This window comes from Chelonoidis abingdonii, chromosome 2 (genome assembly GCF_003597395.2).
Source record: "Chelonoidis abingdonii isolate Lonesome George chromosome 2, CheloAbing_2.0, whole genome shotgun sequence".
In the NCBI taxonomy this organism is placed as follows: domain Eukaryota; kingdom Metazoa; phylum Chordata; order Testudines; family Testudinidae; genus Chelonoidis; species Chelonoidis abingdonii.
Genome location: NC_133770.1, coordinates 85,285,955 through 85,310,010, shown reverse-complemented (window position 1 = coordinate 85,310,010; position 24,056 = coordinate 85,285,955). Strand labels below are relative to the sequence as shown.

Here is a 24,056-nt window from a genome sequence, read left to right as displayed (position 1 = left end):
CTAATTAAGATGAGCTATTATCAGCAGGAGAAAAAAAAATTGTAGTGATAATCAAGATGTCAAAGGTTTTCTCCTGAGGATAATAGCTCATCTTAATTAACTAGCCTCTTAGAGTTGGTTGGGCAACTCCCACCTTTTCATGTTCCTTTATGTATATATATCTCCTCACTATATGCTCCATTCTATGCATCCGATGAAGTGGGCTGGAGCCCAAAAAAGCTTATCCTCAAATAAATTTGTTAGTCTCTAAGGTGCCACAAGTACTCCATTATCTTCAGTGGGATTGATCAAATGATTAAAGGTTTACAGGATTAGGTTCCAAGTTTGTAAATTGTTCTGGGTAAAATTGACAATGCCTGAGCTGTCAGATCAGAAGGAGCTTCATTGGAATAAAGGTGAGCAGATGTGTGATAAGTCTTAGCTCTGTTGCTAAGATGAGGAACATATTTTCAGCAAAGTTCTTGACAGATTCCTGAGGCAGCTGGTTTAAGGCTGTCAGTGTCCGGCATTATAATCTTCACTTACAGTTCTTTCACCTACAAAACTGGAAAATGGGGCATTTGTTTTCTTTGTTTTGCTGCTCAAGTTCCAGTTAACAAAATTCATATTAGACTAGTATGGCTGCAAAGAAGAATTTTGTGTACGCTGGGGACAACACTTGATTCCTGTCAGGATGCAGAAGTGGGTTGACATCAGAACCAAACGTCTTCTGGTCAATGCAAACAGAGGCATTCCTCTAATGATTTGGACTTGATGTGAAGCAGTATGGATGTCATGGATAATTCAGACCAATGGGGAGAAACAGAATCAAAAACATGTTTTAAACACCTTCTGTGCACTCCCCTTTACCCTCCTGATCGACTTAACAGCACAATACATATGCTAACAAACTTAAACAAAGCCTCTGTTTGTTTGTTAGCACGTGTATTGTGCTGTTAAAGCCAGGTATTGTGCCCTCCCTAGCCCTGTTCTGCTCCTTTAAGGAGCAGAGTGCAGCCCCACCCTGCCTTCCTCCCCAGGGTGGGGGGCTAGCCCCTAGTCTTTCTGGTACCCTGTGCCCACTAAAAATCTCTTGCCGGTACTATGTACTGGAGGGCACTGCCCTACTTGCACTCCTGCTTGTCTATGGCAATTCAGGGTGCAGCAACCTGGAGTGTAAACGTATGCAGTAGATCAAAGCGCACCAGAGAACTTTTAGCGTGCAGCTAGCGGGACCCACGCTGCCAGTTAGTGTATAGCAGGCTCGTGGACTGTAGTTTCACACCCCACCTTGATGTGCACTAAATTGCCATATAGACAAGCCCTTAGTCTGACACCACCCCACCCTGTGAAAACACCTCCCCCTCTTTCTGCCTCCTCGCCACTTTGGTTGGCTGGCTATTCCCATTTCCTCCTGAACTCCATCATTCATGTTCCTTCCTGAACCTCAAATATCCCCTACCACACTCCTCACCCACCCCACCCCCCGTTTTCCCCACCTCAGAGGCTGGATTAGAAACCAACAGTGGGAAATCTTGTCACAGCGACTCAGTGAGGATTTCCGACAGCAAGGAGGCAGGGTGGCATTCACGCCAGGCAAGCTACCCCTTGCTAACATCCTAGCCAACTCTGACAAACCTTTAAGAACAGCCCATCTCTAATGGCATATGTCTAACCATGTTTAAAGGTTAAAAGCTGACATGCTGCCAAGTAATGAGACTAGCTCTGTACTCCAATTTAAGTAGGCAGCTAGGAAGGATGTTGCGGTGACATGAAGTAGAAGTCAGCTTCTAGCCCCAGCTCTATCATGCATTTCCAGTGTGATGCTGGGATTTTTCAAAGGTGTTGATGTCAGTAGGAGTTGCAGGTCAGCACCTTTGAAAACCAGACCATTGACCAATCTATTTCCTAGTTTCCCCATCTGCAAAATGAGGATAGTATTTCCCTACCTCAAAAGATCATTGTGATGCTTAATTCTTTATTCCTTGACAGCAGGACCGGCTTTAGGCCAATTCAACCAATTCCCCTGAATCGGGCCCCACCCCTAAGAGGGCCCAGTTCCCAAGCCCCAGTATGGCATACCAGCAAGAGCTGGTGCCCTGTACCGGGGTGGCCTGGCTTCCCCAGGGGGCAATTTAAAGGGCCTGGGGCTCCCCTCCTTCCACCCCCCCGCTTTAAATACCCAAGGGAGCCCTGGGGAAGTGGCAGGGCTCCTACAGCTATTTAGATGACTGGGGCGGCAGAGGCAGCTGGAGCCCCAGGCTCCTTAAATTGCCACCAGAGCCCCACTGCTGGAGCCCTGGGGGCTCTGGGGGCTTTTAAAAGGTCCGAGGCTCCCATTGCTTCTACCACCCCAGCCCTTCCCCAGGGCTCCCACAGCTATTTAAAGGGCTGGGGCAGTAGAAGCAGGGGAGCCCGGGGGTAGCGGGGGGCTCCACGGGCTATTCAAAGGGCCAGGGCTTCAGCTGTCTTTGCCGCCCTGGTCATTTAAACAGCTGCAGGACCCCCGCCACTTCCCCAGGGCTCCCTCGGCTATTTAAAGGGCTGGGGCAGTGGAAGCAGGGGAGCCCTGGGTCCTTTAAATAGCCCCCAAGCCCTGGGCTGCTGCTGCTGCTACCCCAGTTGGGGAGGGAGGAGGAGGGGCACTCATCATACAGGGTGGGTTGTACCTGCACCCCCTGCCCGCAGCCAGCCCCTGCCTGCAGCCAGTCCCTGTCTCCAGCCAGCCCTGCACCCTCTGCCCTGCCTCCAGCCCCTGTCTCCAGCCAACCCGTGCACGCTTTGCCCTGCCTGCAGCCAGACCTACCTCTGGTCAGCCCCTGCCCTGCCTCTAGCCAGGCCCATGTCCACTGGTGCCCTGCAGTTCCCAGGGCAGTAACCTTGCATGCCTGCTTCAATGAGGAGGGCAGGGAGCAGCTGGGACCCAGACATGTGCACACCTTAGGGTGACCAGACAGCAAGTGTGAATAATCAGGACAGGGGGTGGGAGGTAATAGGATCCTATATAAGAAAAAGACCCAAAAATCAGGACTGTCCCTATAAAATCAGGACATCTCTCACCTTAGCACACCCAGAGGGAGTGGTGGGGACCCACACGTGTGAAATGGAGCTCATTTCTGGTTCAGGCCCATCTGTTTAAAAAAGAACTTTAGGTAGAGTTAACATACATCCATATTTTCCTGGACATGTCAGGCTTTTTGGTTCTTAAACTGCTATCCCGAAAATACCGATGTATTGGTATCGGTACAAAAAACACATACTGTGGCACATCCCTTAAATCAGAACTTCTTATAGAGAACGGGTTGCAAAGAAATGAAAGGCTTTTTTTTTAACATTTTTTTTTAAGTCATCCCTGCCAGGCCCCGCTGAAAATTTTCAAATTGGGCCCCAGGCTTCCTAAAGCTGGCCCTGCTTGACGGACAGGTTGCACACAGATGTGTGCAGCGGGGAAATGGCTCTCAAAGCAAATGACAATAGCTCTGAATGTTAGTAGCATCTTCCATTCAGTTTCTAGGCTCCCTTCCCCCAGCCAATCAGTTTTTTAAAGCCCTTTTAACTGTACAAAAGCTAGCTGGGAACATGCCAGTTGCAGTCCCAGATCAGACAACAGGTTCAGCTAGTCTGGAATCCTGCCTGCCGAGATGGTGGGTGCCTGAGGCTTCTGCACCTCCGTGTTTGTGCAAAGGCTTTCTTGGTAGTGGCAAGAGGAGATTCCTTTCCAACCCCTTCCTGTGATCAAACACCACCCTGGATCATGTGGCCTGGATGCTCTTGTGTTGTCTCCCGCTTGGCTCTCACACTTGCAAATGTTATAAAATGGGAGTTACCTGTGATACTCCCTGCTAAGAGCCCCACATTCCTTCCAACTCTGAATAGCGAAGAAAAGCCAAGAGGGATCTGACTGGGACAGCCAGCGTTGGGGTTTGTTTCCCCATTCTACTTGATAGCTGGGACCCTGCCAAAATCAAGAGTCGGGGAGGGAGGTAGTGAGATCGGGATCTATCAGATTCTCTGCCCCCTTTCCAAATCTGCAAAGCAAACAGGAGCAAGTTACCGGAGCCAGCGTCTGTGTAATTTGCGCATCTTCCCCCTATACACTGTGGAATACCCTTAAGCAGTTAATATGCAGTGTTGTTATGTTGGTCCCCTCCCAAGATATTAGAGAGACAGTGTAGGTGAGGTAAGACTTACCTCACCTGCTCTTGAGCAGCAATGTCAGGGGTGTGGCAAGTTACACACACAAGAATGAGGTGTAATAGAGAGGGAAATGACAGTAGAAGATTTAAAATCACCTGGGCTCATAGCTACACAAAGGTGGCATCATCATATGGATGTATAATGTCCCAGGCTCGGGGTGGTGAGCGGGAGTGGAGAATGGGGAGGTATAACAACATATGGAGGCAGATAATGGCAAGGGCATGACATAATGTCACATAAGGAATATAAGCACTAGTAGGGTTATAATGACACAGGGCTGGTGTGACACACAAACACGTGAGGGGTTGTATGCTGCCACTTAGAGAACAGACACAAGGAGGCTGTCTGAAGGACAGGGTTATAATGGTGCAGGTGGGTGAAGGAACAAGCACAATAGCATGACTGGCCTTAGTTGGGGGTGTGTGGGGAGAGGGGTCTATGGAGGGGTGTAGGGTGTGGGGAGGGACAGGGTGAGAAGGGGAGGGCGGTAGGGGGTGTACAGAAGGTGAGTGGCGTTGGGGTGTACGGCAGGGGAAGTGGGTGTGGGGGTTTATGGCAGAGGAGTGAAGAAGGGGTACAGGGTGAGCTGTCTGGGTGTACAAGGGGCTATGGCAGGGTGAGCTGGGAGGAGGCACACGGGGTCCCAATAGGGTGTGGGGGTATATGGAAGCGGCGTGGCGTGGAGGGTGCAGGAGTCGTACAGCAGGATGAGTAAAGAGGGAGTGCGGGGGTACAGAAGGTGGAGGTGAGGATGGAGGTGTAGGTGGGGTGAGGCGGTGCGGGGGGTACAGAAGGGCGAGGGTATGGGGGTGCGTGTATGGAAGGTGCGTGGTGTGGGAGTAGAGGGGTACACTAGGGTGAGGGGAGCAGGTACAGCAAGTGAGGGGTATGGGGGTGTACAGCAGGGCGAGTGGGGTGCGGGGGTACCGAGGGGGTAGGGGAGTGTCTGGAAGGTGAGTGGTTTAGGGGTATAGAGGTGTACAGCAGGGTGAGTGGGGAGAGGGGACAGAAGGTGTCGGGAAGGTGAGTGGTGTGGGGGTACAGGGGGCGCACAGCAGAGCGAGTAAAGAAGCGGGTACAGAAGGGGGGTGGATGGATGGTGAGTGGTGAAGGGAGGGATTCAGGGGGTTCACAATGAGGTGAGTGGGGAAGGGGTGCTGTATGCCATATATTTCTATGGAATGACTGCTTGGGCTGTCGGTGACTGCAGGAAGCAGGAGCAGTAAAATCAAAATACCTTGGCAGAAGTCGAGGAAAAAAAATTCGACCGAGCCAGCCAGGAGTCGAACCTAGAATCTTCTGATCCGTAGTCAGACGCGTTATCCATTGCGCCACTGGCCCTGCACATGCAAGACTCTTCAACGTTTGCTCTCTAACTACTCATTGATTCCGCCCACACACGGAGATCACTAATAGGCGAGCGTTCGGATCCAGGGGTGGGACTACGGAGGCAATTGCAGCCAATCAAAGCCCCCCTCTGCCCATCATGCGGCCCCTCTTCTCCTCACTCGCTCCCTAGAGGGCGGAGCTACAACACCAAGGCCAATCCCTAGCCGTTTCGTAGAAACGTCTCACGCCCATCTTCCCCCCCACCCAGCAGTAGCCTTACAGTTCCGCTCTCTCCTGATCAGTAGGTGGCTCAATGGGCGGGGTCAGAGCCGGAGACACAGCCAATCACAGCAGCGCCAGTCATTCCCTTCCGTGTCTGGAGTCCGGCCGCCGCAAGGTGTTTGGCTAGGTTTGTCCTGTGCGAGGCCCCGTCCTCAAGACCTAGACGCGTCAGGGTCAGAAAGACGAGAGTCCAGGACGTAGAACGGAGCCGAGCCGGCAGGGTAGCCGGAGGGGGGCGATGGCGGCGGCGGGGGCCTATGAGAAGTTGAAGCTGTGAGTGACCTGGGGAAGCCACGCAGCCACGTGCCCCCCCCATCTCCCCAGTTACCTGGAGCCGCCGGGCAGCGACTCCCCTCCCCGCCCCGCCCCGCCCTCCCCAGCGCCCGTTGGCTCCCCGCGGCTTCATCCATCCTGCGTGGTCCGGTGTGAGCCGGAGGGGCGGAGGGAGCCGGACACGCGCAGAGGCCGGGCGGGTGCAGTCCGAGTCGCGTCTCGTGCCCCCACCCTGCGGCCGGGCTGGCAGGGCCGCCTGGGCTGGGAGCTGCTCGGGGCAACATAGGGCCTGGCGGGGGGCGCTGGGCAGCTCCCAGCCCAGATGTGCTCCTGCCCGGGGCCCTGGTGCACGGCCTGGCGATTGCGGGTCTCCGGGAAGTGGCTGCCCCGCTCGCTTGAGCTGTGGGGGAGAACCCGAGCCTCGGCTTGGAGCGTCCATCCCACTGGCTTTTGTGGTTTTAAGGGGGATCCTTGTGTCCCTTAACCAAGGGCTTGTTAAATCCTGGCACTTTCTGAATGAAGGAATTAAGCGGACACGTTCGTCCCTGCTCGGTGTCCTGTTTTGATCGGCTAACTAAACAGTTGACTTTCCATTTACCTGCCTTGTTACTTTTCAGGAAAGTTTTGGATCTGTAAACAGTGCCTGGTGCAAGGGAACAAGCCAAAGCTGCTACTTGATTGCCTGTTGGGTAACTACCTCAGTAAAGCAAGTAGTGATACTCACGGGCCTTCTGGTGAATATATCAACGCTAAAGTAAAGTTTTGAAAATAGCTTTAGTGTTGCAATATTGTTTGCCAACAGTAAGTTCCTTAAGCATCACTACCTCCTTTGTTGTACTGCTCTGTTGTCAGTTTGTCAAATGAAGTAAACAGCAATAATTTCTGGTTTATTTTTCTTTCAGTAGCGGGGTATGCGTGTGGTGTTTTTGTTGCTTTTTTTTGTTTTTGAGGAGCTTGAGACATGGTTTCCCCATAAAAAAACTTTAACCTTCTGATTTGTTTACTTTTTTGTAATATAATAGGGGGAAGGGAACCTTTTATGCTTTCATGTGCCCGATGACATTTAAATGCTTGTTTCATTCAGCCAATAAAATTACATTACAGACCCAATACTGAGTAAGACTAAGGAGGCATGTGTTAGAAGACCTTATTTTTGGCACTTGTAATTTCCTGGAAAAATTATTCTTTATACTGAAACTTTTCATGCTTGGCCTAAACCCAGAGGTGAAGAGAGTGTGAGTGTTGGGGAGGGGGAAGAGCTCTGTATTCTTACAAAGCTGTTTGAGGTATTTCACGTTTAGAGAACAAAAGTCCGTGCTGGGTATGAACTTCTTAAAATTAAGCCACTTGTGTTGTCTTAAGGCAAAAACAGCATCCAAGTGATATTTTAAGCCTCATTTTTGGACAATAATTAGTCAAACAAAATTTAACTAACATTTCTGAAGCCAAAACACTGTCTCCTTTTGGATCGAGAACAAATATAAGGAATTTCAGCCCACTGTTTAACTCTTTATATAATCTTAATTATATAATTACAGCATTTGACCTGTTTGTTCTGCTATGAGTATATTTATTGGTGAGAGAGCTGTTCTTGGGGGATTTGTTTAATCCCCATTATAGATTTGTTGATTCTGGCACCTGTAGTCTGAGTTGTGATTAGATTCAACACCAGGAACAGAAGAAAGCTTTCCTGAGGTGTCATTTTGTGAAAATTATAGTCCCTGATCCTGCAGGCACTTAACGGAAAGTGAAACCAATGGTACTACACACATACTTAAAGTGAATCAAACACAAGTATTTGCATAATCAATGTCATAGTGATCACTGAGTCTTAAAGATTGTTGAACAGAATACACTAGGAAGCAGGTATGTTTGCAGAGTGCCTCAAAGAAACTCTTTCTGATGTTGTGTAGTTAGTCTTAAATCCACATCAGAGCTCTTAAATGAATGTTTGTCACGGGGAAAATCATTTACTATTCAAAGAAGAATATTTGTTTTCTTCCTAAATTTGAGCAACATAAATTATACTGTATTCAACTTTTCTAAAGCTTGCATACACACACCTAAACATTTTTGTATGATGTCATTCTGAGGAGTTATCCATTTTCAGCTGGAACAGATAAAAATATTTCCATGAAAATTACTGTTAATCTGCAGTTAACAACAATATTTGGGGTTCATTCTCTACTACAGGGATTTTAATCTGGTAGAAAGAAAGTCTGCATATATTCACTGTAACAGGGTTTCATTGGATGGACCACTAATAAAATTCCCGATTCCAGTTATCAAAAACCAGTTTCATGAAATTCTGCTTGTTCACTCATCAAAAAATGTACTTCAATTTGATGAACAGTATGTTTTCATTATTATTGTTGCATTCATTGTGAGGTTGAATAAGCAGAATGATATGCCTGGAATGGTAAGTCAGCTTTGTAAGGCTGACGTAAACTTAAGTTTTAAGGGTGATCAGATAAATGTCACTTGCTGGAAGAATCTGCAAGTATCTTCAGAATCAAAGCCTGTATCAATTATTTGCTTCATAGCACAATTTCTTGGCTTCTTTCTTTCCTTCTTGAGTCAGTCCATTAGATATGCCTTCACTTGATGGCTATGAAAAGCTACACAAATACTGGGGAGAAATCCACTGAGAATTATTCAATGAGGTCTGTACTGAAGATTTCTGCCTGATTAGCAAATAGCTTTCTGCCAAATATTTACATAGTATCTCTCATAGAAAAACAGTCACAAAACCACCTCCTTATGATCAATGTCATTTTAATCCTGTGGAGGGAGGGCCAGGTCTGACCAGAAAGGAGTGTATTTAAAAAAAAAAAAAAAAAGAGGCGGGAAACGGGGGGATGGGACAAACTACCTTGTGTGTGGTTTTTGTTTTTGTGTAGAGGTGGACAAATTGGTGACTTACAGCTGGCATAAGCCATTGAATTAAGAAATTTTCTAGACGTTTCCATAACTCTGCTTTGGTTGCAGGTGTGGGGCAAGCAATTACACTTCTTGACTCAAGACTAAACATTAAGGGGAATGGATGCATGATGTTTATAGCATAAGGTGATGGCCAATATTCGTCACTTTATTTAAAATAAAATGCTGAGCTAATGTGATTTTTTTATTAATTTTCATAAAAAAAAATACAGATGGTATTACAACTGCTTATAGCTAGTATGTTACCAAATATCACACATTTCACAGGATATCAGTAAAATTATGCAGTTATGTAACTTTACACTTGTCAAAGCTGCAAGCTCATACAATACAAAATCAGACAATATTACATGGACATAACATGTTAAGGGGGGGATAATAACAATAAAAAGACATTCAGATAGTCAAGAGGAAAATAAAAAAAGGAGAGGCGGGGGAAGAAGGAAAAGAAAAGTGGAGAGGTCAAGTGAAATGCCATTATTTGAGCTATCACACTTGGATAAAGAATGCTGAATCAAGAAATAGAGACCTAATTTCTTCAAATTCTCATAATTGTTTTCTGCATTGATAAGCTAGTCTTTCTTTGGCTGCTAACTCAGACAGGTCTAAATACTACTGCCCTATTCTTGGCACCAGTCTACTCCTCCTTTTTGTAAAATCATGTGCTTGATGAACATTACAGCCCTTGAGAACCAAAATATTTGTGGTGAAGCTGAACACATTGCAGCAGGCACGTAACCTATGAACTTCAGCTGAAACTTGGTTGCTGAATCCAGGCAGTATTTTTACTCTTGTGTCCACCTCTTTCCATGGTGTCTGACTGTTGGACAGTCCCATAACATATGGATGAGGGCTCCTTTTTTTTTATTACAGCACCAACAAACATCTGAAAACAGGGCCCCCATCTTGCACAACCTCTGGCATGCAATACATTTTGAATAGAATCTTTTCCTATATCAGGCATAGCTTGAGATCCACAGGACCATTTTTAACGTTCTGTAATATGCCCTGCCACTGAGGATCTTTTAAGGGCTGTGATAACTCTCCTTCCCATGCTTTCACAAAGAACTTCAGACTAGTGGAGTTCCTCTTCAGTAGTAAGGCATACATAGTAGACATAGGCCTGGATAGTTTGCGAAGCATTTCTAAAGTACCCAGTAGCTCTGGGCCCTCTGGCAGTCCTACAGCATCTGGACCAAACTGAGTTGTTAGCAAGTGTCTTAGTTGCAAGTACTGCTATTCTGTTGACGGTGGCAGATCATATCAGAAATATATGGTTGGAAGGGACCTCAAGAGGTCAAGTTCATCCCTCAGCACTGAGGCAGGACCAAGTAAATCTAGCCCATCCCTGACAAATGTTTGTCTAACCTGTTCTTAAAAACCTCCAATAATGGTGATTCCACAGTGTCCCTTGGAAGCCTATTCCAGAGCTTAACTACCTTATAGTTAAGTCTTCCCTAATATCTAATTTAAAATTGCCTTGCTTCAGGTTAGCACATTACATCCGCTGAAGGCAGGACAAGTATAGAATAATTGATCACAGTCCTCTTTATAGCAGCCCTTAATATAGTTGAAGACCATTATCAGATCCCTCCTCAGTCCTTTCAAGACTAAATATGTCCAGATTTTTTAACCTTTCCTCACGAGAGAGATTTTCTAAACCTTTTCATTTTTGTTACTATCCTTTGGACTCTGTCCAATTTTTCCCCATGTTTCCTAAACTTTGGTACCCACAGTTGGATACAGTACTCCAGCGGAGGCCTCACCAGTGCCAAGTAGAGCAGGACAATTACCTCCTGTGTCTGACATACTACTTTTCTGTTAATACACTCCAGAATATTTTCATTTTGCAGAGCTGCATCGCTTTGACTCAGATTCAATTTGTGATCCAGTATAACTTTCTGATCCTTTTCAGCAGTTCTACCACCTAGCCAGTTATTCCTCATTTTATAGATGTGCATTTGATTTTTGCCTTCCTAAGTTGCACTGGTCTTTACTGAATTTTATCTTGTTGATTTCAGACCAGTTCTCCAATTTAAGGTCCTTTTGAATTCTAATCCTGTACTTCAAAGTGCTTGCAACCCCTTCCAGCATTATGTCACTTACAGATTTTATATGCATACTCGTCACTCTGCTATCCAGTCATAAAAGAAAATACTGATTTTTTCAGACCCTGAAATTGCTCCTACAGGACCCCACTACATATGTTCTCCCAGTCTGACAGCAAATCTTTGATAACTTTGAGTACAGTCTTTCACCCAGTTGTGCACCTACTTTATAGTAACTTCACGTAGACCACATTTCTCTAATTTGCTTATGAGACTGTCATGTGGGGTTTTGTGAAAAGCCTTATTAAAATCAAGATACATCACATACTATTGCTTCCAACCATCCAGTAATGCTGTCAAAGAGGGAAATTAGGGTGGTTTGGCAAAATTTGTTTTTGACACATCTGTAGTGGCTATTCCGTATAACCTTACTGCACTCCAAGTGCTTATAAACTGATTATTTAATAGCTTGTTCCAGTATCTTTCTAGGTATCAAAGTTAAGCTAACTGGTCTATAATTCCATGGGTCCTCTTAGTACCTACAAGAGCATTAAAAAGGGGAATGTTTGCCCTTGTCCAGTGTTCTGGGCCCTCCCCTATCCCCCATGAATTCTCGAAGATAATTGCTTATGGTTCTGAGATTTTCAGCAAGTTACTTAAGTACCCTAAGGTCAATTTTCATCAGGCCCTGCTGACATGAATGCATTTAATTTGTATAAATATTCTTTAATCTGTTCTTTCCTTATTTTGGTTTCCGTTTCTCCTCCCTTGTTGGTAATATGAATAGCATTGCTTCAGTGTTATAAAAGGTACAAAGTTCTCATCCTTGACTAAGGAAAATGCATATGATGCTCGTGCTCAGCCAGTTTCTCCAAATTATAGGTTTCTTTCCCAATTTGCATGTCTGGGTTACCCCACATAGATGCTTTTGCACGACAGCAAGGATGAAATTGATACTTTTTAGCTGTGATAACTCAGACCCTTTGGGTAGCCCCCATTCTTGTAGGCCCCTTATTTTTCTCTAGTGGACAAAAAGAGGAACCAAGCACACCTGCAGGGGGATGTATTGGCTGTGTTAACATATAGTCATTTTCTACTCATGTGGATATAAGGATGTTAGCATGCCGGAACCAATTTGACATGACATGATAAAAGCATAATAGTAATTTTATAGATCTGAGAGCCCAAACCCCCATTGACTGTAGGAAAATGGACTTTTCTAAGTGATAGCTGAGCAACACCTAGAGTTAATTTTGAAGTTGAAATAGCTCCCCTGTGAATGGAGGACAGATTAGTTCTTCCTCTGGAACAAGTTGTGGATAAATTCCCCAGCAGAATGGGGCCCTATTCCAAGTTTTAAAATACTTGGTAGACACCTGTGGTCTGATGGGTTACATTTACAAGTCTAGCAACATCTAGGGATAATGTCCATGTGAGAAGCCCAGATTAAACTTCCTGCCAGTTCCTAGTGGGATCTATAGCTTTTGTATCAGCCTCTCACTAGCAGCTATCCAAGGGCCAAATTCTGCATCAGGATCTTTATAGGTGACTCATGATTCGGTGTGGAGCCCCAGTGAATGTTATGGTGCTTTGCAATTGCAGGTTCTGACCCTAAGTTTGAAACTGGTTCCCCTGTATCCTCCTCCCAAACTGCTGGAAGAGGAAAAGTACTTTGGGGAGTATTCCACTATTGCAAGCAGTGATATCAGCACAAAGGTAGATGGAGAACAACTATACTCTGATGTCATCTATCGCTGCTCAGATCAGGTCTAAATGACATTGGTAAAAACACTAGTGTCTGTCTGTACCCCATCTATGGTAGTATGACCACTGGTGTAGCTGCACCGGTGGTTACAGAAAAGGTGGGAGACTGTCTGTGGGCAACAAGTTGTCTGTATTTTGGTTTCACTGTCTTTCTCCATCTTCAGAGGTGAACTGGGGAGAAGTGGTATCTATTACATTACCCTCCTGTAGTCACTTTTTAAGGTCTGTTTATCCTAAAATTCCAGTACCTGCCTCAGCTGAGCTTTCCCAAACGGGGGCAGCATGAAATCAACATGATTCTTGTCAGTGATTCAGAACCTTGGGAGTGGTAGCAGTGTAACTGATCAGCTTCGTTAATATCTGTCTCTCCTTCCAAAGTCTGCAAACTCTCATAATATTTATCCTTTTTTATTTTGGTTCACATTTGGAAGTTTTTCTTCAGTCTCAAGTGCAAGGAACTTGATTTGCAATTTCTGCAGAAGTTGGCTTAAGTCCCTGTGTTTGCCAGGGAGAACTGGTCACTTGCCAGTGATAAGTGGATTTTTCAGGCTTTGGCCCTAACCTCATCTTTCCCTTTTCTACACACACCAAGTACTTTCAGAAATATGGAAGTCTAGTGAACCAGCATCTAGTAACAACTAGAAGTCTCTTTAGAATGGCAGTTAGTTTATTGGAAATACATGTCAGATAATTATAGCCTGCCTGCAGGGTGACAGTATCAATGGAGGAAAGCTGCCTGCATCTCTTTCTTGCTAAAGATAAATGGTAATCGTAGTACTACTGGGACCCACGGCTGAGGAAGATACAACTTGAGCCAAGAAATACTTGAATGTTAAATGTGACTTTTATTGGACTAAATATAAATTTTAATTTAAAATATGTAAGTAGCACTTTTGTTGTGTGGCTGGCTTTTCTTTACACTTAGTTCCACTAGCTTGATACTAGAGACTTTTGGGGACTGTATACTTTACTACTTTTGTTTTTTGCCGCCTCCTCCACTGTCTCTGGAAACTACTGTAGGTTACTACTCTTATTAAATGGAATACCCAAATAGGGGGAGAGCCTGTAGATAAACAAGTGTTCTAATGTTTCATTAGAACACCTGTTAACTTGGAATATCTGGGAACTGTGCAGTGTTGAAATAACATGCTTATACTTCCTAATACTTAAAATTGTACATCTTCAAAGTGCTGTGTAAACACTAACATCTCTGTTTGTCCCCATTCTCAGAGTGCAACTTGATGGTACTTTGAGTACAATGTATACATTACTGCATAGAAGAAGATGTACTTTTTTGATTTTATTTGTATTGCAATATTTAGAGGATGACATTGAGGAGTTTCCTGCATTAGAGTAATGTTAAGCATTATGATATACATCAGTTACTGAAGTAAAGATTTGGGCATTGAAGGGTAAAAGAATTCTTAAGTGATCTTGAATACAGTGCTTTCTTTAATTGTTGTCATAGCATAAAAGAGCAAAACTCATCATGCCTCTCTTTTTATCAGAAAACACCAATACTCTTTTCAGTAAAATCAACATAATTAAAACTCTGTGTGTAATTGGGTTTTAGTGTTGTTTTTTTTTCTTCTTCTCCACAATGCACATTACCACCCTCAAACTCAGCATGTGAAATTACAAAGAATGTAACAACTGCCATACTGGGTCAGACCAATGGTTCATCTGGCCCTGTATCCTGTCTCCAACAGTGGTCTGTACCTGAGCTTTGTGGGAGTGTACAGAATAGTGCTGTTGGAATGATCCACCCCTCTATTCGCTTCCTGGTAATCAGAGGCTTAGGGTCATTTGAGCATGGGGTTGCATCCCTGACGATCTTGACTAATAGCCATTGATGGGGCTATCCTTCTGATCTATTTTTTTAACCTAATTATACTTTTGGCCATCACAACATCCCACAGGTTAATTGTATGCTGTGTAGAAAAAGTGCTTCCTCTTATTTGTGTTAAACCTGCTGTCTGTTAATTTTATTGCGTGATCCTTGGCTTTTGTATCGTGAAAGGGTTAATACATAACACTTCTCTATTCACTCTTTCCACACCATTCATGATTTTATAGACCTCTATCATATTTCCCCCCTTGTTCATTTTTTTTCTAAAATGAACAGGCCTAATCTTTTTAGTCTGTCTTTATATTGAAGACATACCATACTCATGATTATCATTGTGCCTTTCCAGTTCCTCTGAATCCATGGTTCTCAAACTTTAGTATTGGTGATCCCTTTCGGATAGCAAGCCTAGGAATGTGACACATCCTTCTCCCCTGTGTAAATTTAAAAGCACTTTTTAATATATTTAACACCATTATAAATGCTGGAGGCAAAGTGAGGTTTAGAGTGGAGTTCTGACAGCTTGTGACCCTCTATGTAATAACTGTGACCCCCTGATGGGTCCCAATCTGAGTTTGATAACCCTTGCTCTATATATCCTTTTTGAGATGGAACCACCAGAACTGGACACTGTATTCATGATGTGAGCACACGCTGGATTTACATGGTGACATTACGATATTTTCTATCATTTGTTAGCCTTTTTGACTGCTATTGTACATTGATCTAAAGTTTTTAGAGAACTATGCACAGTGACTCCAAGACCTTTTCTTCGGTTCTAAATTAGCTGTTAGCGCTCATCATTACATATGTGTAGTTGGGATTATTTTTTCCAATATACATTACTTTGTACTTATCAATGTTGAATTTCATCTGTCATTTTGTTGCACAGTCACCCAGTTCTGTAAGATCCCTCTGTAACTCTTTGCTGTTATCTTTGGACTTAGAAAATTATTCAAGATGACATCTGCAGACTATACTACTTCACTCTTCACTCCTTTTTGAGATCATTGATGAAAAGATTGAACAGCACAGGTCCCAGTACAGATCCTTGGGGGATCTTGCTGTTTACAATGGAGAGAGCATTATGAAAACTGACCATTTTATTCCTACCCTTTGTTTCCTGTCTTTTAACCTGTTACTGATTCATGAGAGGACTTCTCTGTTATCTCATGACTCTTTACTTTGCTTAAGAGCATTTGATGAGAGACCTTGTCAATGGCTGTCTGAAAATCCAAGTATAGTATTTTAACTGGATCACCCTTACCTGCATGCATATTGACACCCTCAAATAATTCTGATAGATTGGTGAAGCATGACTTGCCTTCACAAAAGCCTTGTTAACTCTTCTCCAGCAAATCATGTTTATCTATGTGTCTGATCATTCTGTTCTTGACTATAGTTTCTACCAGTTTGCCCAGTATTAAAGTTAGACCCTCATATCTGTAATTGCCAGGATCTCCTCTCGAGTCCCTTTTTATAAATGGTGGTACATTAGCCACATTCCAGTCACATGATACAGAGGCTTGTTTCAGTGGTGGGTTATATGCTACAGTTAGTAGTTCTACAATATTATATATGAATTCCTACAGAATTGGAGTGAATACCATCTATCTGCTCCTGTTGACTGACTTCTATTTAATTTAATAATTTGTTCAAAACTTCTTCTATTTATGCATCACTGTGGGACAGTACGTCTGATTTGTTACCCACATCAGAGCTGTCCTTTTTGGGTATCTTCCCCACAGCCTCTGCAGTGAAGACCATTGCAGTGAATTCACTTAGCTTTTCTGTAATGGCCCTGTGTGCTTCTTTAGCACCTTTCTCTTTTAGTGGCTCCATTGCATGTTTGGCAGACTTATTGATTCTTACCATTAGTTTTTTCATACTTAGTAAGTTGCTTCTCAAATTCTTTCTTGATCTTCCTTATTATACTTCTATGCGTAACCTGCCAGAGTTTGTGCATCTTCCTATTAATCCTTGCTATGATTGGACCTCCAAATCTTAAAGGATGCTTTCTTGCCTCTAATGACCTTGATTACTCTGCTGTTTAGCCATGGTGGCATTCTTTTGGTCCTCTTGTTGTCTCTTATGATTTGGGGTATACATATAGTCTGAACTCTGTTATAGTGCTTTTAAATAGCCTCTTGCAGCTTCAAGCATTTACCCTTGCGACAGTTCCTTTCCATTTCCATTCAATGAGCATCATCATTTGTTTTTTGAAGTTCCCCTTTTTTTGTTTTGTGTGTGTGTGGGGGTGTTTGTATTTCTCTCTATAGGGATGTTAAACTTAATTACATTATAGTCTCTATTAACGAGTGGTTCAGCTATAGTTACCTCTTGGACCAGATCCTGTGCTCCACTTAGGACTAAGTCAAGGATTACCTGTCCCCTTGGGGGTTCCAGGATTAGTTGCTCCAAGAAGCAGTCATTTGTGGTGACTAGCAATTTTATCTCTGCACTGCACCCTGTCAATATGAGGATAGCTGAAATAATCCACTATTATTGCACTTTCAGCTTTAGTAGCGTGCTTAACCTCTCTTAGCGTTTCACAGTCACTGTCATCATCCTGTTCAGGTGGTTGGTAGTATAGTCCTATTGCTATACTCTTCTTCTTCTTCTTCTTCTTTCTTTTTTTTTTATTCAGGCATAGAATATCTATCCATAGAGATTCTATGGTATAGTTCATTTCATATAAGATTTTTTTTTTACCTTATTTGACTCTGCTTTCTTTAACTTTTAATGTCACCCCCTACCAGTGTGACCTACTCTATCATTTATACCCTGATATTATCATGTCCCATTGATTATCCTCATTCACCATGTTTCTCTGATGCCTCTTATATCAATACACTCATGTAATGCCAGGCACTCTCATTCACCCATCTTAATATTTTTAGACTTCTGTAATTTGTATATAAGCACTTATACATTTTGTCAATATTCAGTTTCTTACCTTCATTATTATATTTTAAATGGGACTCTTTTGTTTGACTAGCTATTCCTTATTAGCTTCTACCTGTACTTTACCAACTTCTTTCCTATCTTCTATACTAGGATATACATAAATTCATCCCTAAGGGATGATATTGTCTCACCTGTGGGCTCCTCTGTGTTTATCAGCTTTGTACAAAGCAAATATTCAAACTACAAATGAGAAAATATTGCACTTAATTTCTAAAATATCACATACCTAAGCTGCAGTACTTGAATCACATTTCACCTTTCTTGTTTTATTACATTAGAACTTGATCTGGATGCTTAGTTGTGTAAGCAGAGAGTTCTAACACTTTTTAAATTCTTAAGGTTAAGTTCACTACTGTTTCCTTTTTAAGCTATTAATAGAAGCAGCAAAAGCTGCCAAAAGTTCTAAAAACAGAAAAATGATGCTCTGAGCAACTTATTCCATGAATAGAAAACATAAATGGCTATTTGATAACCAAAATATTCTACTTTAATGAATATTTATGAAGAAACTCATGTATCATCAACTGAGATTCTTCAAATATAGAAAACTGTGGTAAAGCTGAGTTGTACTCAGGAAGAGAAGGAATCCTTATTACACATGATTTTTTTTTTTTTTTTTGGTAACATGTATTTGCAATATAGTTCTAAAATATGTATACATTCTCTAAAGATACTTTGGAAAGCTGTCTAGCAGAATTCGTCCCATTTTTAACTGCCACTTCCACAGACATACTACTTTCTTCACAGTACACATATGCAAAAACAGTTTGAATTTAAAATATGATTTATAGCCTCCTGGTACACACTAAATACCTGTAAAATATGACTCTTACAAGTTATACTATAAAAGTATAATAGACTTTTAGTCTCAAATGGACCCGTCACTCAACTATTCAGTGAAGACTTCAAATAAATATATTTTGTGTGTGGGAGTGAGGTTTTGACTTCTATCTGGGAGTGCGGAGGATTTTGATGTGAGCTGAGTAATTTTTAATTTTTTTCCTATCTTAATACTGTATTCATTTACATGTACCTACCCACAATGAAGTTCCAGCTCTCCACTGTTTCATAGCCATGATAGTGTCTGAACTGAAGAAACAAACCAAAGGACTTGATTTTGGTGGTGGTTCCCCTGTATTTTCTTCTTTGTGCTCTTTAAGCCAAGATTATTGAAAGCATTCTGTGATTTTTTTTTTAGTCTCCATGCTTTTGTGTATGTGTTCTCATTGTTTTTTTTTTTGTTTGTTTGTTTGTTTTTTAAACTATTGAGCAGCAGAGATTGGAGCATTGGTTTGATGCTGCTCATTTAGTTGGAAGTCAAGACTGTTGGACATATTCCTTCTGTTGAGCTGCACTGATGTCAATGTCTTGTTAATTTCTTGATGCAGTCTGCTAATCAGACAGGGTAACTGAGCGTGGCTGTGTAGAATTCTCAGATACAAATGAAAAATATGGAGATCATAGGAAAGTTGAGTTTGGTTTGAATGTGAAAGTTAGTCAGAAGTTCTGAATCTTATTTTCTGGGAAGTCTATTTCCTTTCATATTTTTGCATTACAAATAGAATATGGATCTGATGGATTTTCAACACTGACTGCTTCAATTGTTTTTAGTATAAGCACAACCAAATAACTCTGATCCCTGACTACAGTGAATAATCCTCCTCATCTCCACAGTGGCTGATATATGTAATTCTTGCTCACATTAAAGTGAGCATATGCAGTATTTTTTTATGTGCATGTGATAAACATCATGTGTCATAATCCTGATTTTAATATGTTGCCTGATTTTAGGAGGTTAATATTATTGTTTATATAGGCTTGCCAGTTAATCTGATCATAAGATAAGGTTCTTGTCCCAGAACCAGGTTACACATTTTTCAAGGATCCTCAGGATGTATGACAAGGACATTACACTGAGAACAAAGTACAGCCTTAAAGACTTACATTGAGATAAATGGAATAGCAATCAAATGGAAGAATAATCAGAATTACAAAGGCAGTAATATTGTTCGAGGTACATATGATATTATATACTATAAAGCTTTCTAGATTAACATACTCACACCCTTCCTTGATAACCTGGTAGTAATAGACGGAGGACCAGCCTCGCCTCTGCGTGATGATCCAGGTGCCTCAATTCTTGAGTGGGAGGTGAAGAACTTAAGAGAATCTAGAGTGGTAAAAAGCTAAAGGAAAACCTACAGAAAGTTAACTTAAAGTTTGACTTAACTAGTTTAAGAATGAAAAAATACAAACTAAAACTAACATGGTGAGTTGCCCCCCTTTATAGAGCCTGAGCACTATGTGCCTCCTTCCATGTCCAAACTTAATTTCCTCACCCTCAGAATATCAGGGCACACTTACTCTATAGGCTGGCATGTTCATATGTCTGTGTGACATATTCATACATAGTAATAACTACTAGCTCAGTCTCACATCTGATGTTTCTGGCCTAACTGGTTATTTCCAAGTTCTTTGTTAAGTTTATAGAGGGCATGAATTTAGCCAGTCCCCTGTCTATGCCTCCTTGCTTTAATACATCCTCACTTCAGGCGTCTCTCTCTTTATGCTTTAGCTCATCATCATTTACGTAGGCTAAAGGTCCCGAATGTATGTATGCTAATTTGCTTTAGCTCAACAGGATGTGGTCTTCAGGTTACTTACATTACAGCCAAAATACTCTAGAATAAATCTATTATAATAAAACAAACAATATCAAACCCATAAGAAAAGATATACAAGCAAGCAGGCTAGCTCTGTGGGCTACATATACAAGAATGCTGTTCCTTCAGAGGTTGGAATGTGCGATTCTGTCTCAATTTTTGGATGCTCTTTCATTTTAATTATAAGTGGGGCTAGAGAAGTGATTCTCAAACTTCTGTACTGGTGAGCCCTTTCACACAGCAAGCCTCTGAGTCTAACCCCCCTTATAAATTAAAAACACTTGTTATATATTTAACACCATTATAAATGTTGGAGGCAAAGCAGGGTTTGGGTTGGAGGCTGACAGCTCACAGCGCCCCCATGTAATACCCTTGTGACCCCCGGAGGGGTCCTGACCCCCAGTTTGAGAACCACTGGATTAGATGCATCACCTATTAAGGTTGTCAGACGCTTTCATGTAAGACCATATTTTCAGCAGCTTATTACTTTTTTGTCAGTTGTTAACCATTTGGGCTGAAATTTGCCATGCCAGGTGTCTGCCTGAGGCTGATTTTGGAAAATTTCAGCCAAAACAGTTCAGAAGTTTCTAAGAATGAGGTTAGGCGAAAATACATTGTTTTGCCAGTGTTAAATTTTGGTGTTCTGGTTTTTTTTTTCCTTAAGTGCTTTGGAGCAGAGGCCTGAAATTTTGTTCTTTTGTCCGAGATGTGCCTTTTGTCCTCATGAAAATCTGCCTAAATTTGGCCAAGTTATACACCTTTAAAAAAATCAGAGTTCTCAGATTTTTTAGTGGCCAAATTCCCCAAAGATTCCATCAGCGCTGAACTGCTAAGCTCTGACTGTAGTGTCAGCTTTCCCTGCAGTAGCAGCTCTGGACTGCTGCAGGCCATGCTGAGTCCAAGTACCTGAACTGAGGCCACGTCTACACTACAGGATAATATCGAATTAGCTAAAATCGGTTTTATAAAACTGATATTATAAATTCAATTTCATGCGGCCACACTAGGCACAGTAATTCGGCGTTGTGCGTCCATGGTCCGAGGCTACGTCGATTTCTGAACGTTTCTTTGGGTAACTCTCCGTAGCTTATCCGCATAGTTCCGGCAAGTCTCCCCACCCCTTGGAAATTTGGGTTGAATCATATGTATCGCAGGGTGTTCTGGGAATAAATGTCAGTCATCATAATCCTATACCTCCGGGAGAAACTCAGCATGACAATACCTATTGTGCCGTTTTTCCCGGATTGCCCTGGCCGAACGCCCAATCATGGACAACCATGGAGAGCCGTCAGCTTTTTTTTTTTTTTCCGGCACCGAATAATACCAAGTATGTTACTGGAAATGCCACGACAGAAGAGCGATACTAATTTACCGGCGCTACACAAGCGCATTACAGATTGACTTTTGAATGCAATAGCAGAGATGGTTTACTGGCATACGGTTCTAGTACCGTCATTACTGCCGGAGAAAACTGCATGAGATGACGGTTATCATCTCCCCCTCTGTACTGGTCCGCTGCTTCAGAGTGCCCTGGCTGAAATTGCGGGGGCGCAAGGCAAAGCAAAATTGGATTGACTCACTTGGACTGAGTCAATCCCTCCCTTATGGTTTCTAAAATAGAGTCAGTCCTGCCTAGATAGGGGCAAGTGTATATAGAGGACCAGTGTATCAGAGCACAAGCGCTCCGTCTGTCAGTATTCACAGGGGGTGCCCCTGCAACACCCCACCCGTTGCTTCCTCCTCACCAACCTTCCTGGGATACTGTGGCAGTGTCTGCCCATTTGTTATGAAGTTATAAGAATGACGAGAATAAGCAAACTGAGTGTTTAGTGACATAAATGAGGGGAGGCAGCCTCCCGGCACGATGATAGTCCAGGCAGGGACATTAAGCGGTGTGGGAGAGGCCCAGCATGCTGCTGCTATACAGTCCAGCAGTAACAGAATCTTTCTTTACACAGGAAGGGAGGGGCTGAAGCCCCAGTTTGCTATGATGAGCTGGTTATTAGCCGTTCTGTCCTATCTACTGGGATAACCAGCAATGTTCCTCGATGTCAACATGTTAGTACCCTCCATGAATACTAGTCCTATTGCACCGTCTACCACGGGGAAGGGAGGAGGGAGAAGAGCGGATGCTCTTCACTGCTGCAGCATCGCGTCTACCGCAGCAATTCTAGTTGGGTGACATTTGAAAGTAGTCAAGAATTATTTCTTTCCCTTTTCTTTCACTGTGTGAGGTGGGAATGAAACTGAGGAGCTTTCCCTGAACCACGCCGAACACTGTGTTGAAACTACAGACATTGAGGAGCTCAGCCAAGCATTCATGTACTTTTGTGGGATAGCTGGAGATCTCAGTACCCCCTCCCTCCCTCCATGGCATTAGTCCTCTGCTTCCCGTTACGACTGTCACGCAGTGTGTGTATCCTGGAGATTTTTTTTTACGCATTCGGTTCTGTGACGGAGCTCTATACAACAGATTTGTCTCCCCATACAGCGATCAATTCTAGTATCTCCCGTACGGTCCATGCTGGAGCTCTTTTTGGATTTGAGACTGATCGCCACCCGTGCTGAATTCAGAGCTCCATGCTGGGCAACAGGAATTGAATTCAAAGTTCGCGGGGCTTTTCCTGTTTATGCTACCCGCTTGATGCCGAGTTTTCAGATTGGTGTCCAGACGGTCAGTGGCACTGTTGGGGCCAATAACGCTCGATTCCGTCACACAACCATAATCCGATATGTTAATATCGAATTTAGCGCTAAATTGGGTTGGGTACAGTTTATCGATATAAAGGGCGTTGTAGTGTGGACAGGTACAGCGTTAAATCGATTTAACGCTCTTTAAATCGATTTAAACGCGTAGTGTAGACCAGGCCTGAGAACAGGACGACTCTCTCCTGTGGTCTGTGACTGCATCTCCAGCCCCTGCTGAGCAGGGAGGAGGGAGTTGTCTGATTCTAATGCACAGGGGGCAAGAGCCATCTGAGTGAGGGGCAGAGGAAGTACATTGGAACAAAGCTGTACAGTATATGGAACCTGGGACTTGAGGCTAATGGGAGTGGGGGAGAGAACAGAGACTCGAGTTTTGGTGGAGACTAGTACTGTCTAGGTAAGGAGACTGGGACTTGAAGGCAGTGAATGGCTTTGCTAGAGGATTAAGAGCTGAGCAGAGAATTGGTGAGGGGAATAGTATATTCTATGACTAGTGCAAGAGGGCCGAGTTAAGATTGCACAGGCAATTTTAATTCTGGCTTTTCATTTCCTAACTCTGAATTTTGTAACCTTTAATCTTTTAATGTAGTGTTTGTGTGATTTAGAAGTACTTCGTGGATTATCATTATTAGCACTTTGCAGTTGATTCAGTATTGTTAGAATAATTTAAAGATAAACTCCATTTAAAAGAAAGATTTAACCATCTTGCTGAGTGCAGTAAACCAAAAGCTCACATTATAAATGAACATTTGTCACTCCACAAGCTATTAATAAGTATTTGAAAATAAAGGTCTTAACTAGAATATTTAATTTCTGAGCCTTGCACTGCCAGTGGCCATATAGCTGAAAAGATATTTAACATGACATAAGCTATGTCTATGCTGTTGATACTGTGCAAGCCAGAGTGTTTAAATATTGATCATAGAAATCATAGATGGAAGACTCCTAGTTAGGCCATCTAGAGATCCATTACTCTGCCAGCACAGGATTCTGTTGTATGTTGGTGTATCGTCAATTCTAGTTTTGAAGGCTCTGAAAAATGAGGCTTCCATCACATTATTT

General features: G+C 42.9%; 1 protein-coding gene and 1 non-coding gene across 2 annotated transcripts in view; one reads left to right on the top strand and one right to left on the bottom strand.

Annotated features, from left to right (window-relative positions):
• Positions 1–5,444: 5,444 nt before the first annotated feature.
• On the bottom strand, positions 5,445–5,517 carry TRNAR-ACG (transfer RNA arginine (anticodon ACG)). Its single transcript has one exon. It is a non-coding gene; the product is annotated as a tRNA-Arg (tRNA).
• Positions 5,518–5,867: 350 nt separating this feature from the next.
• Positions 5,868–24,056, top strand: part of SACM1L (SAC1 like phosphatidylinositide phosphatase) — a 53,987-nt gene continuing 35,798 nt past the window's right edge. Inside the window, exon 1 of the mRNA XM_032803196.2 lies at positions 5,868–6,060. Within this exon, the coding sequence (XP_032659087.1) occupies positions 6,026–6,060 (35 nt within the window). The 5' untranslated portion in view covers positions 5,868–6,025. The remainder of the gene's footprint in view (positions 6,061–24,056) is intronic.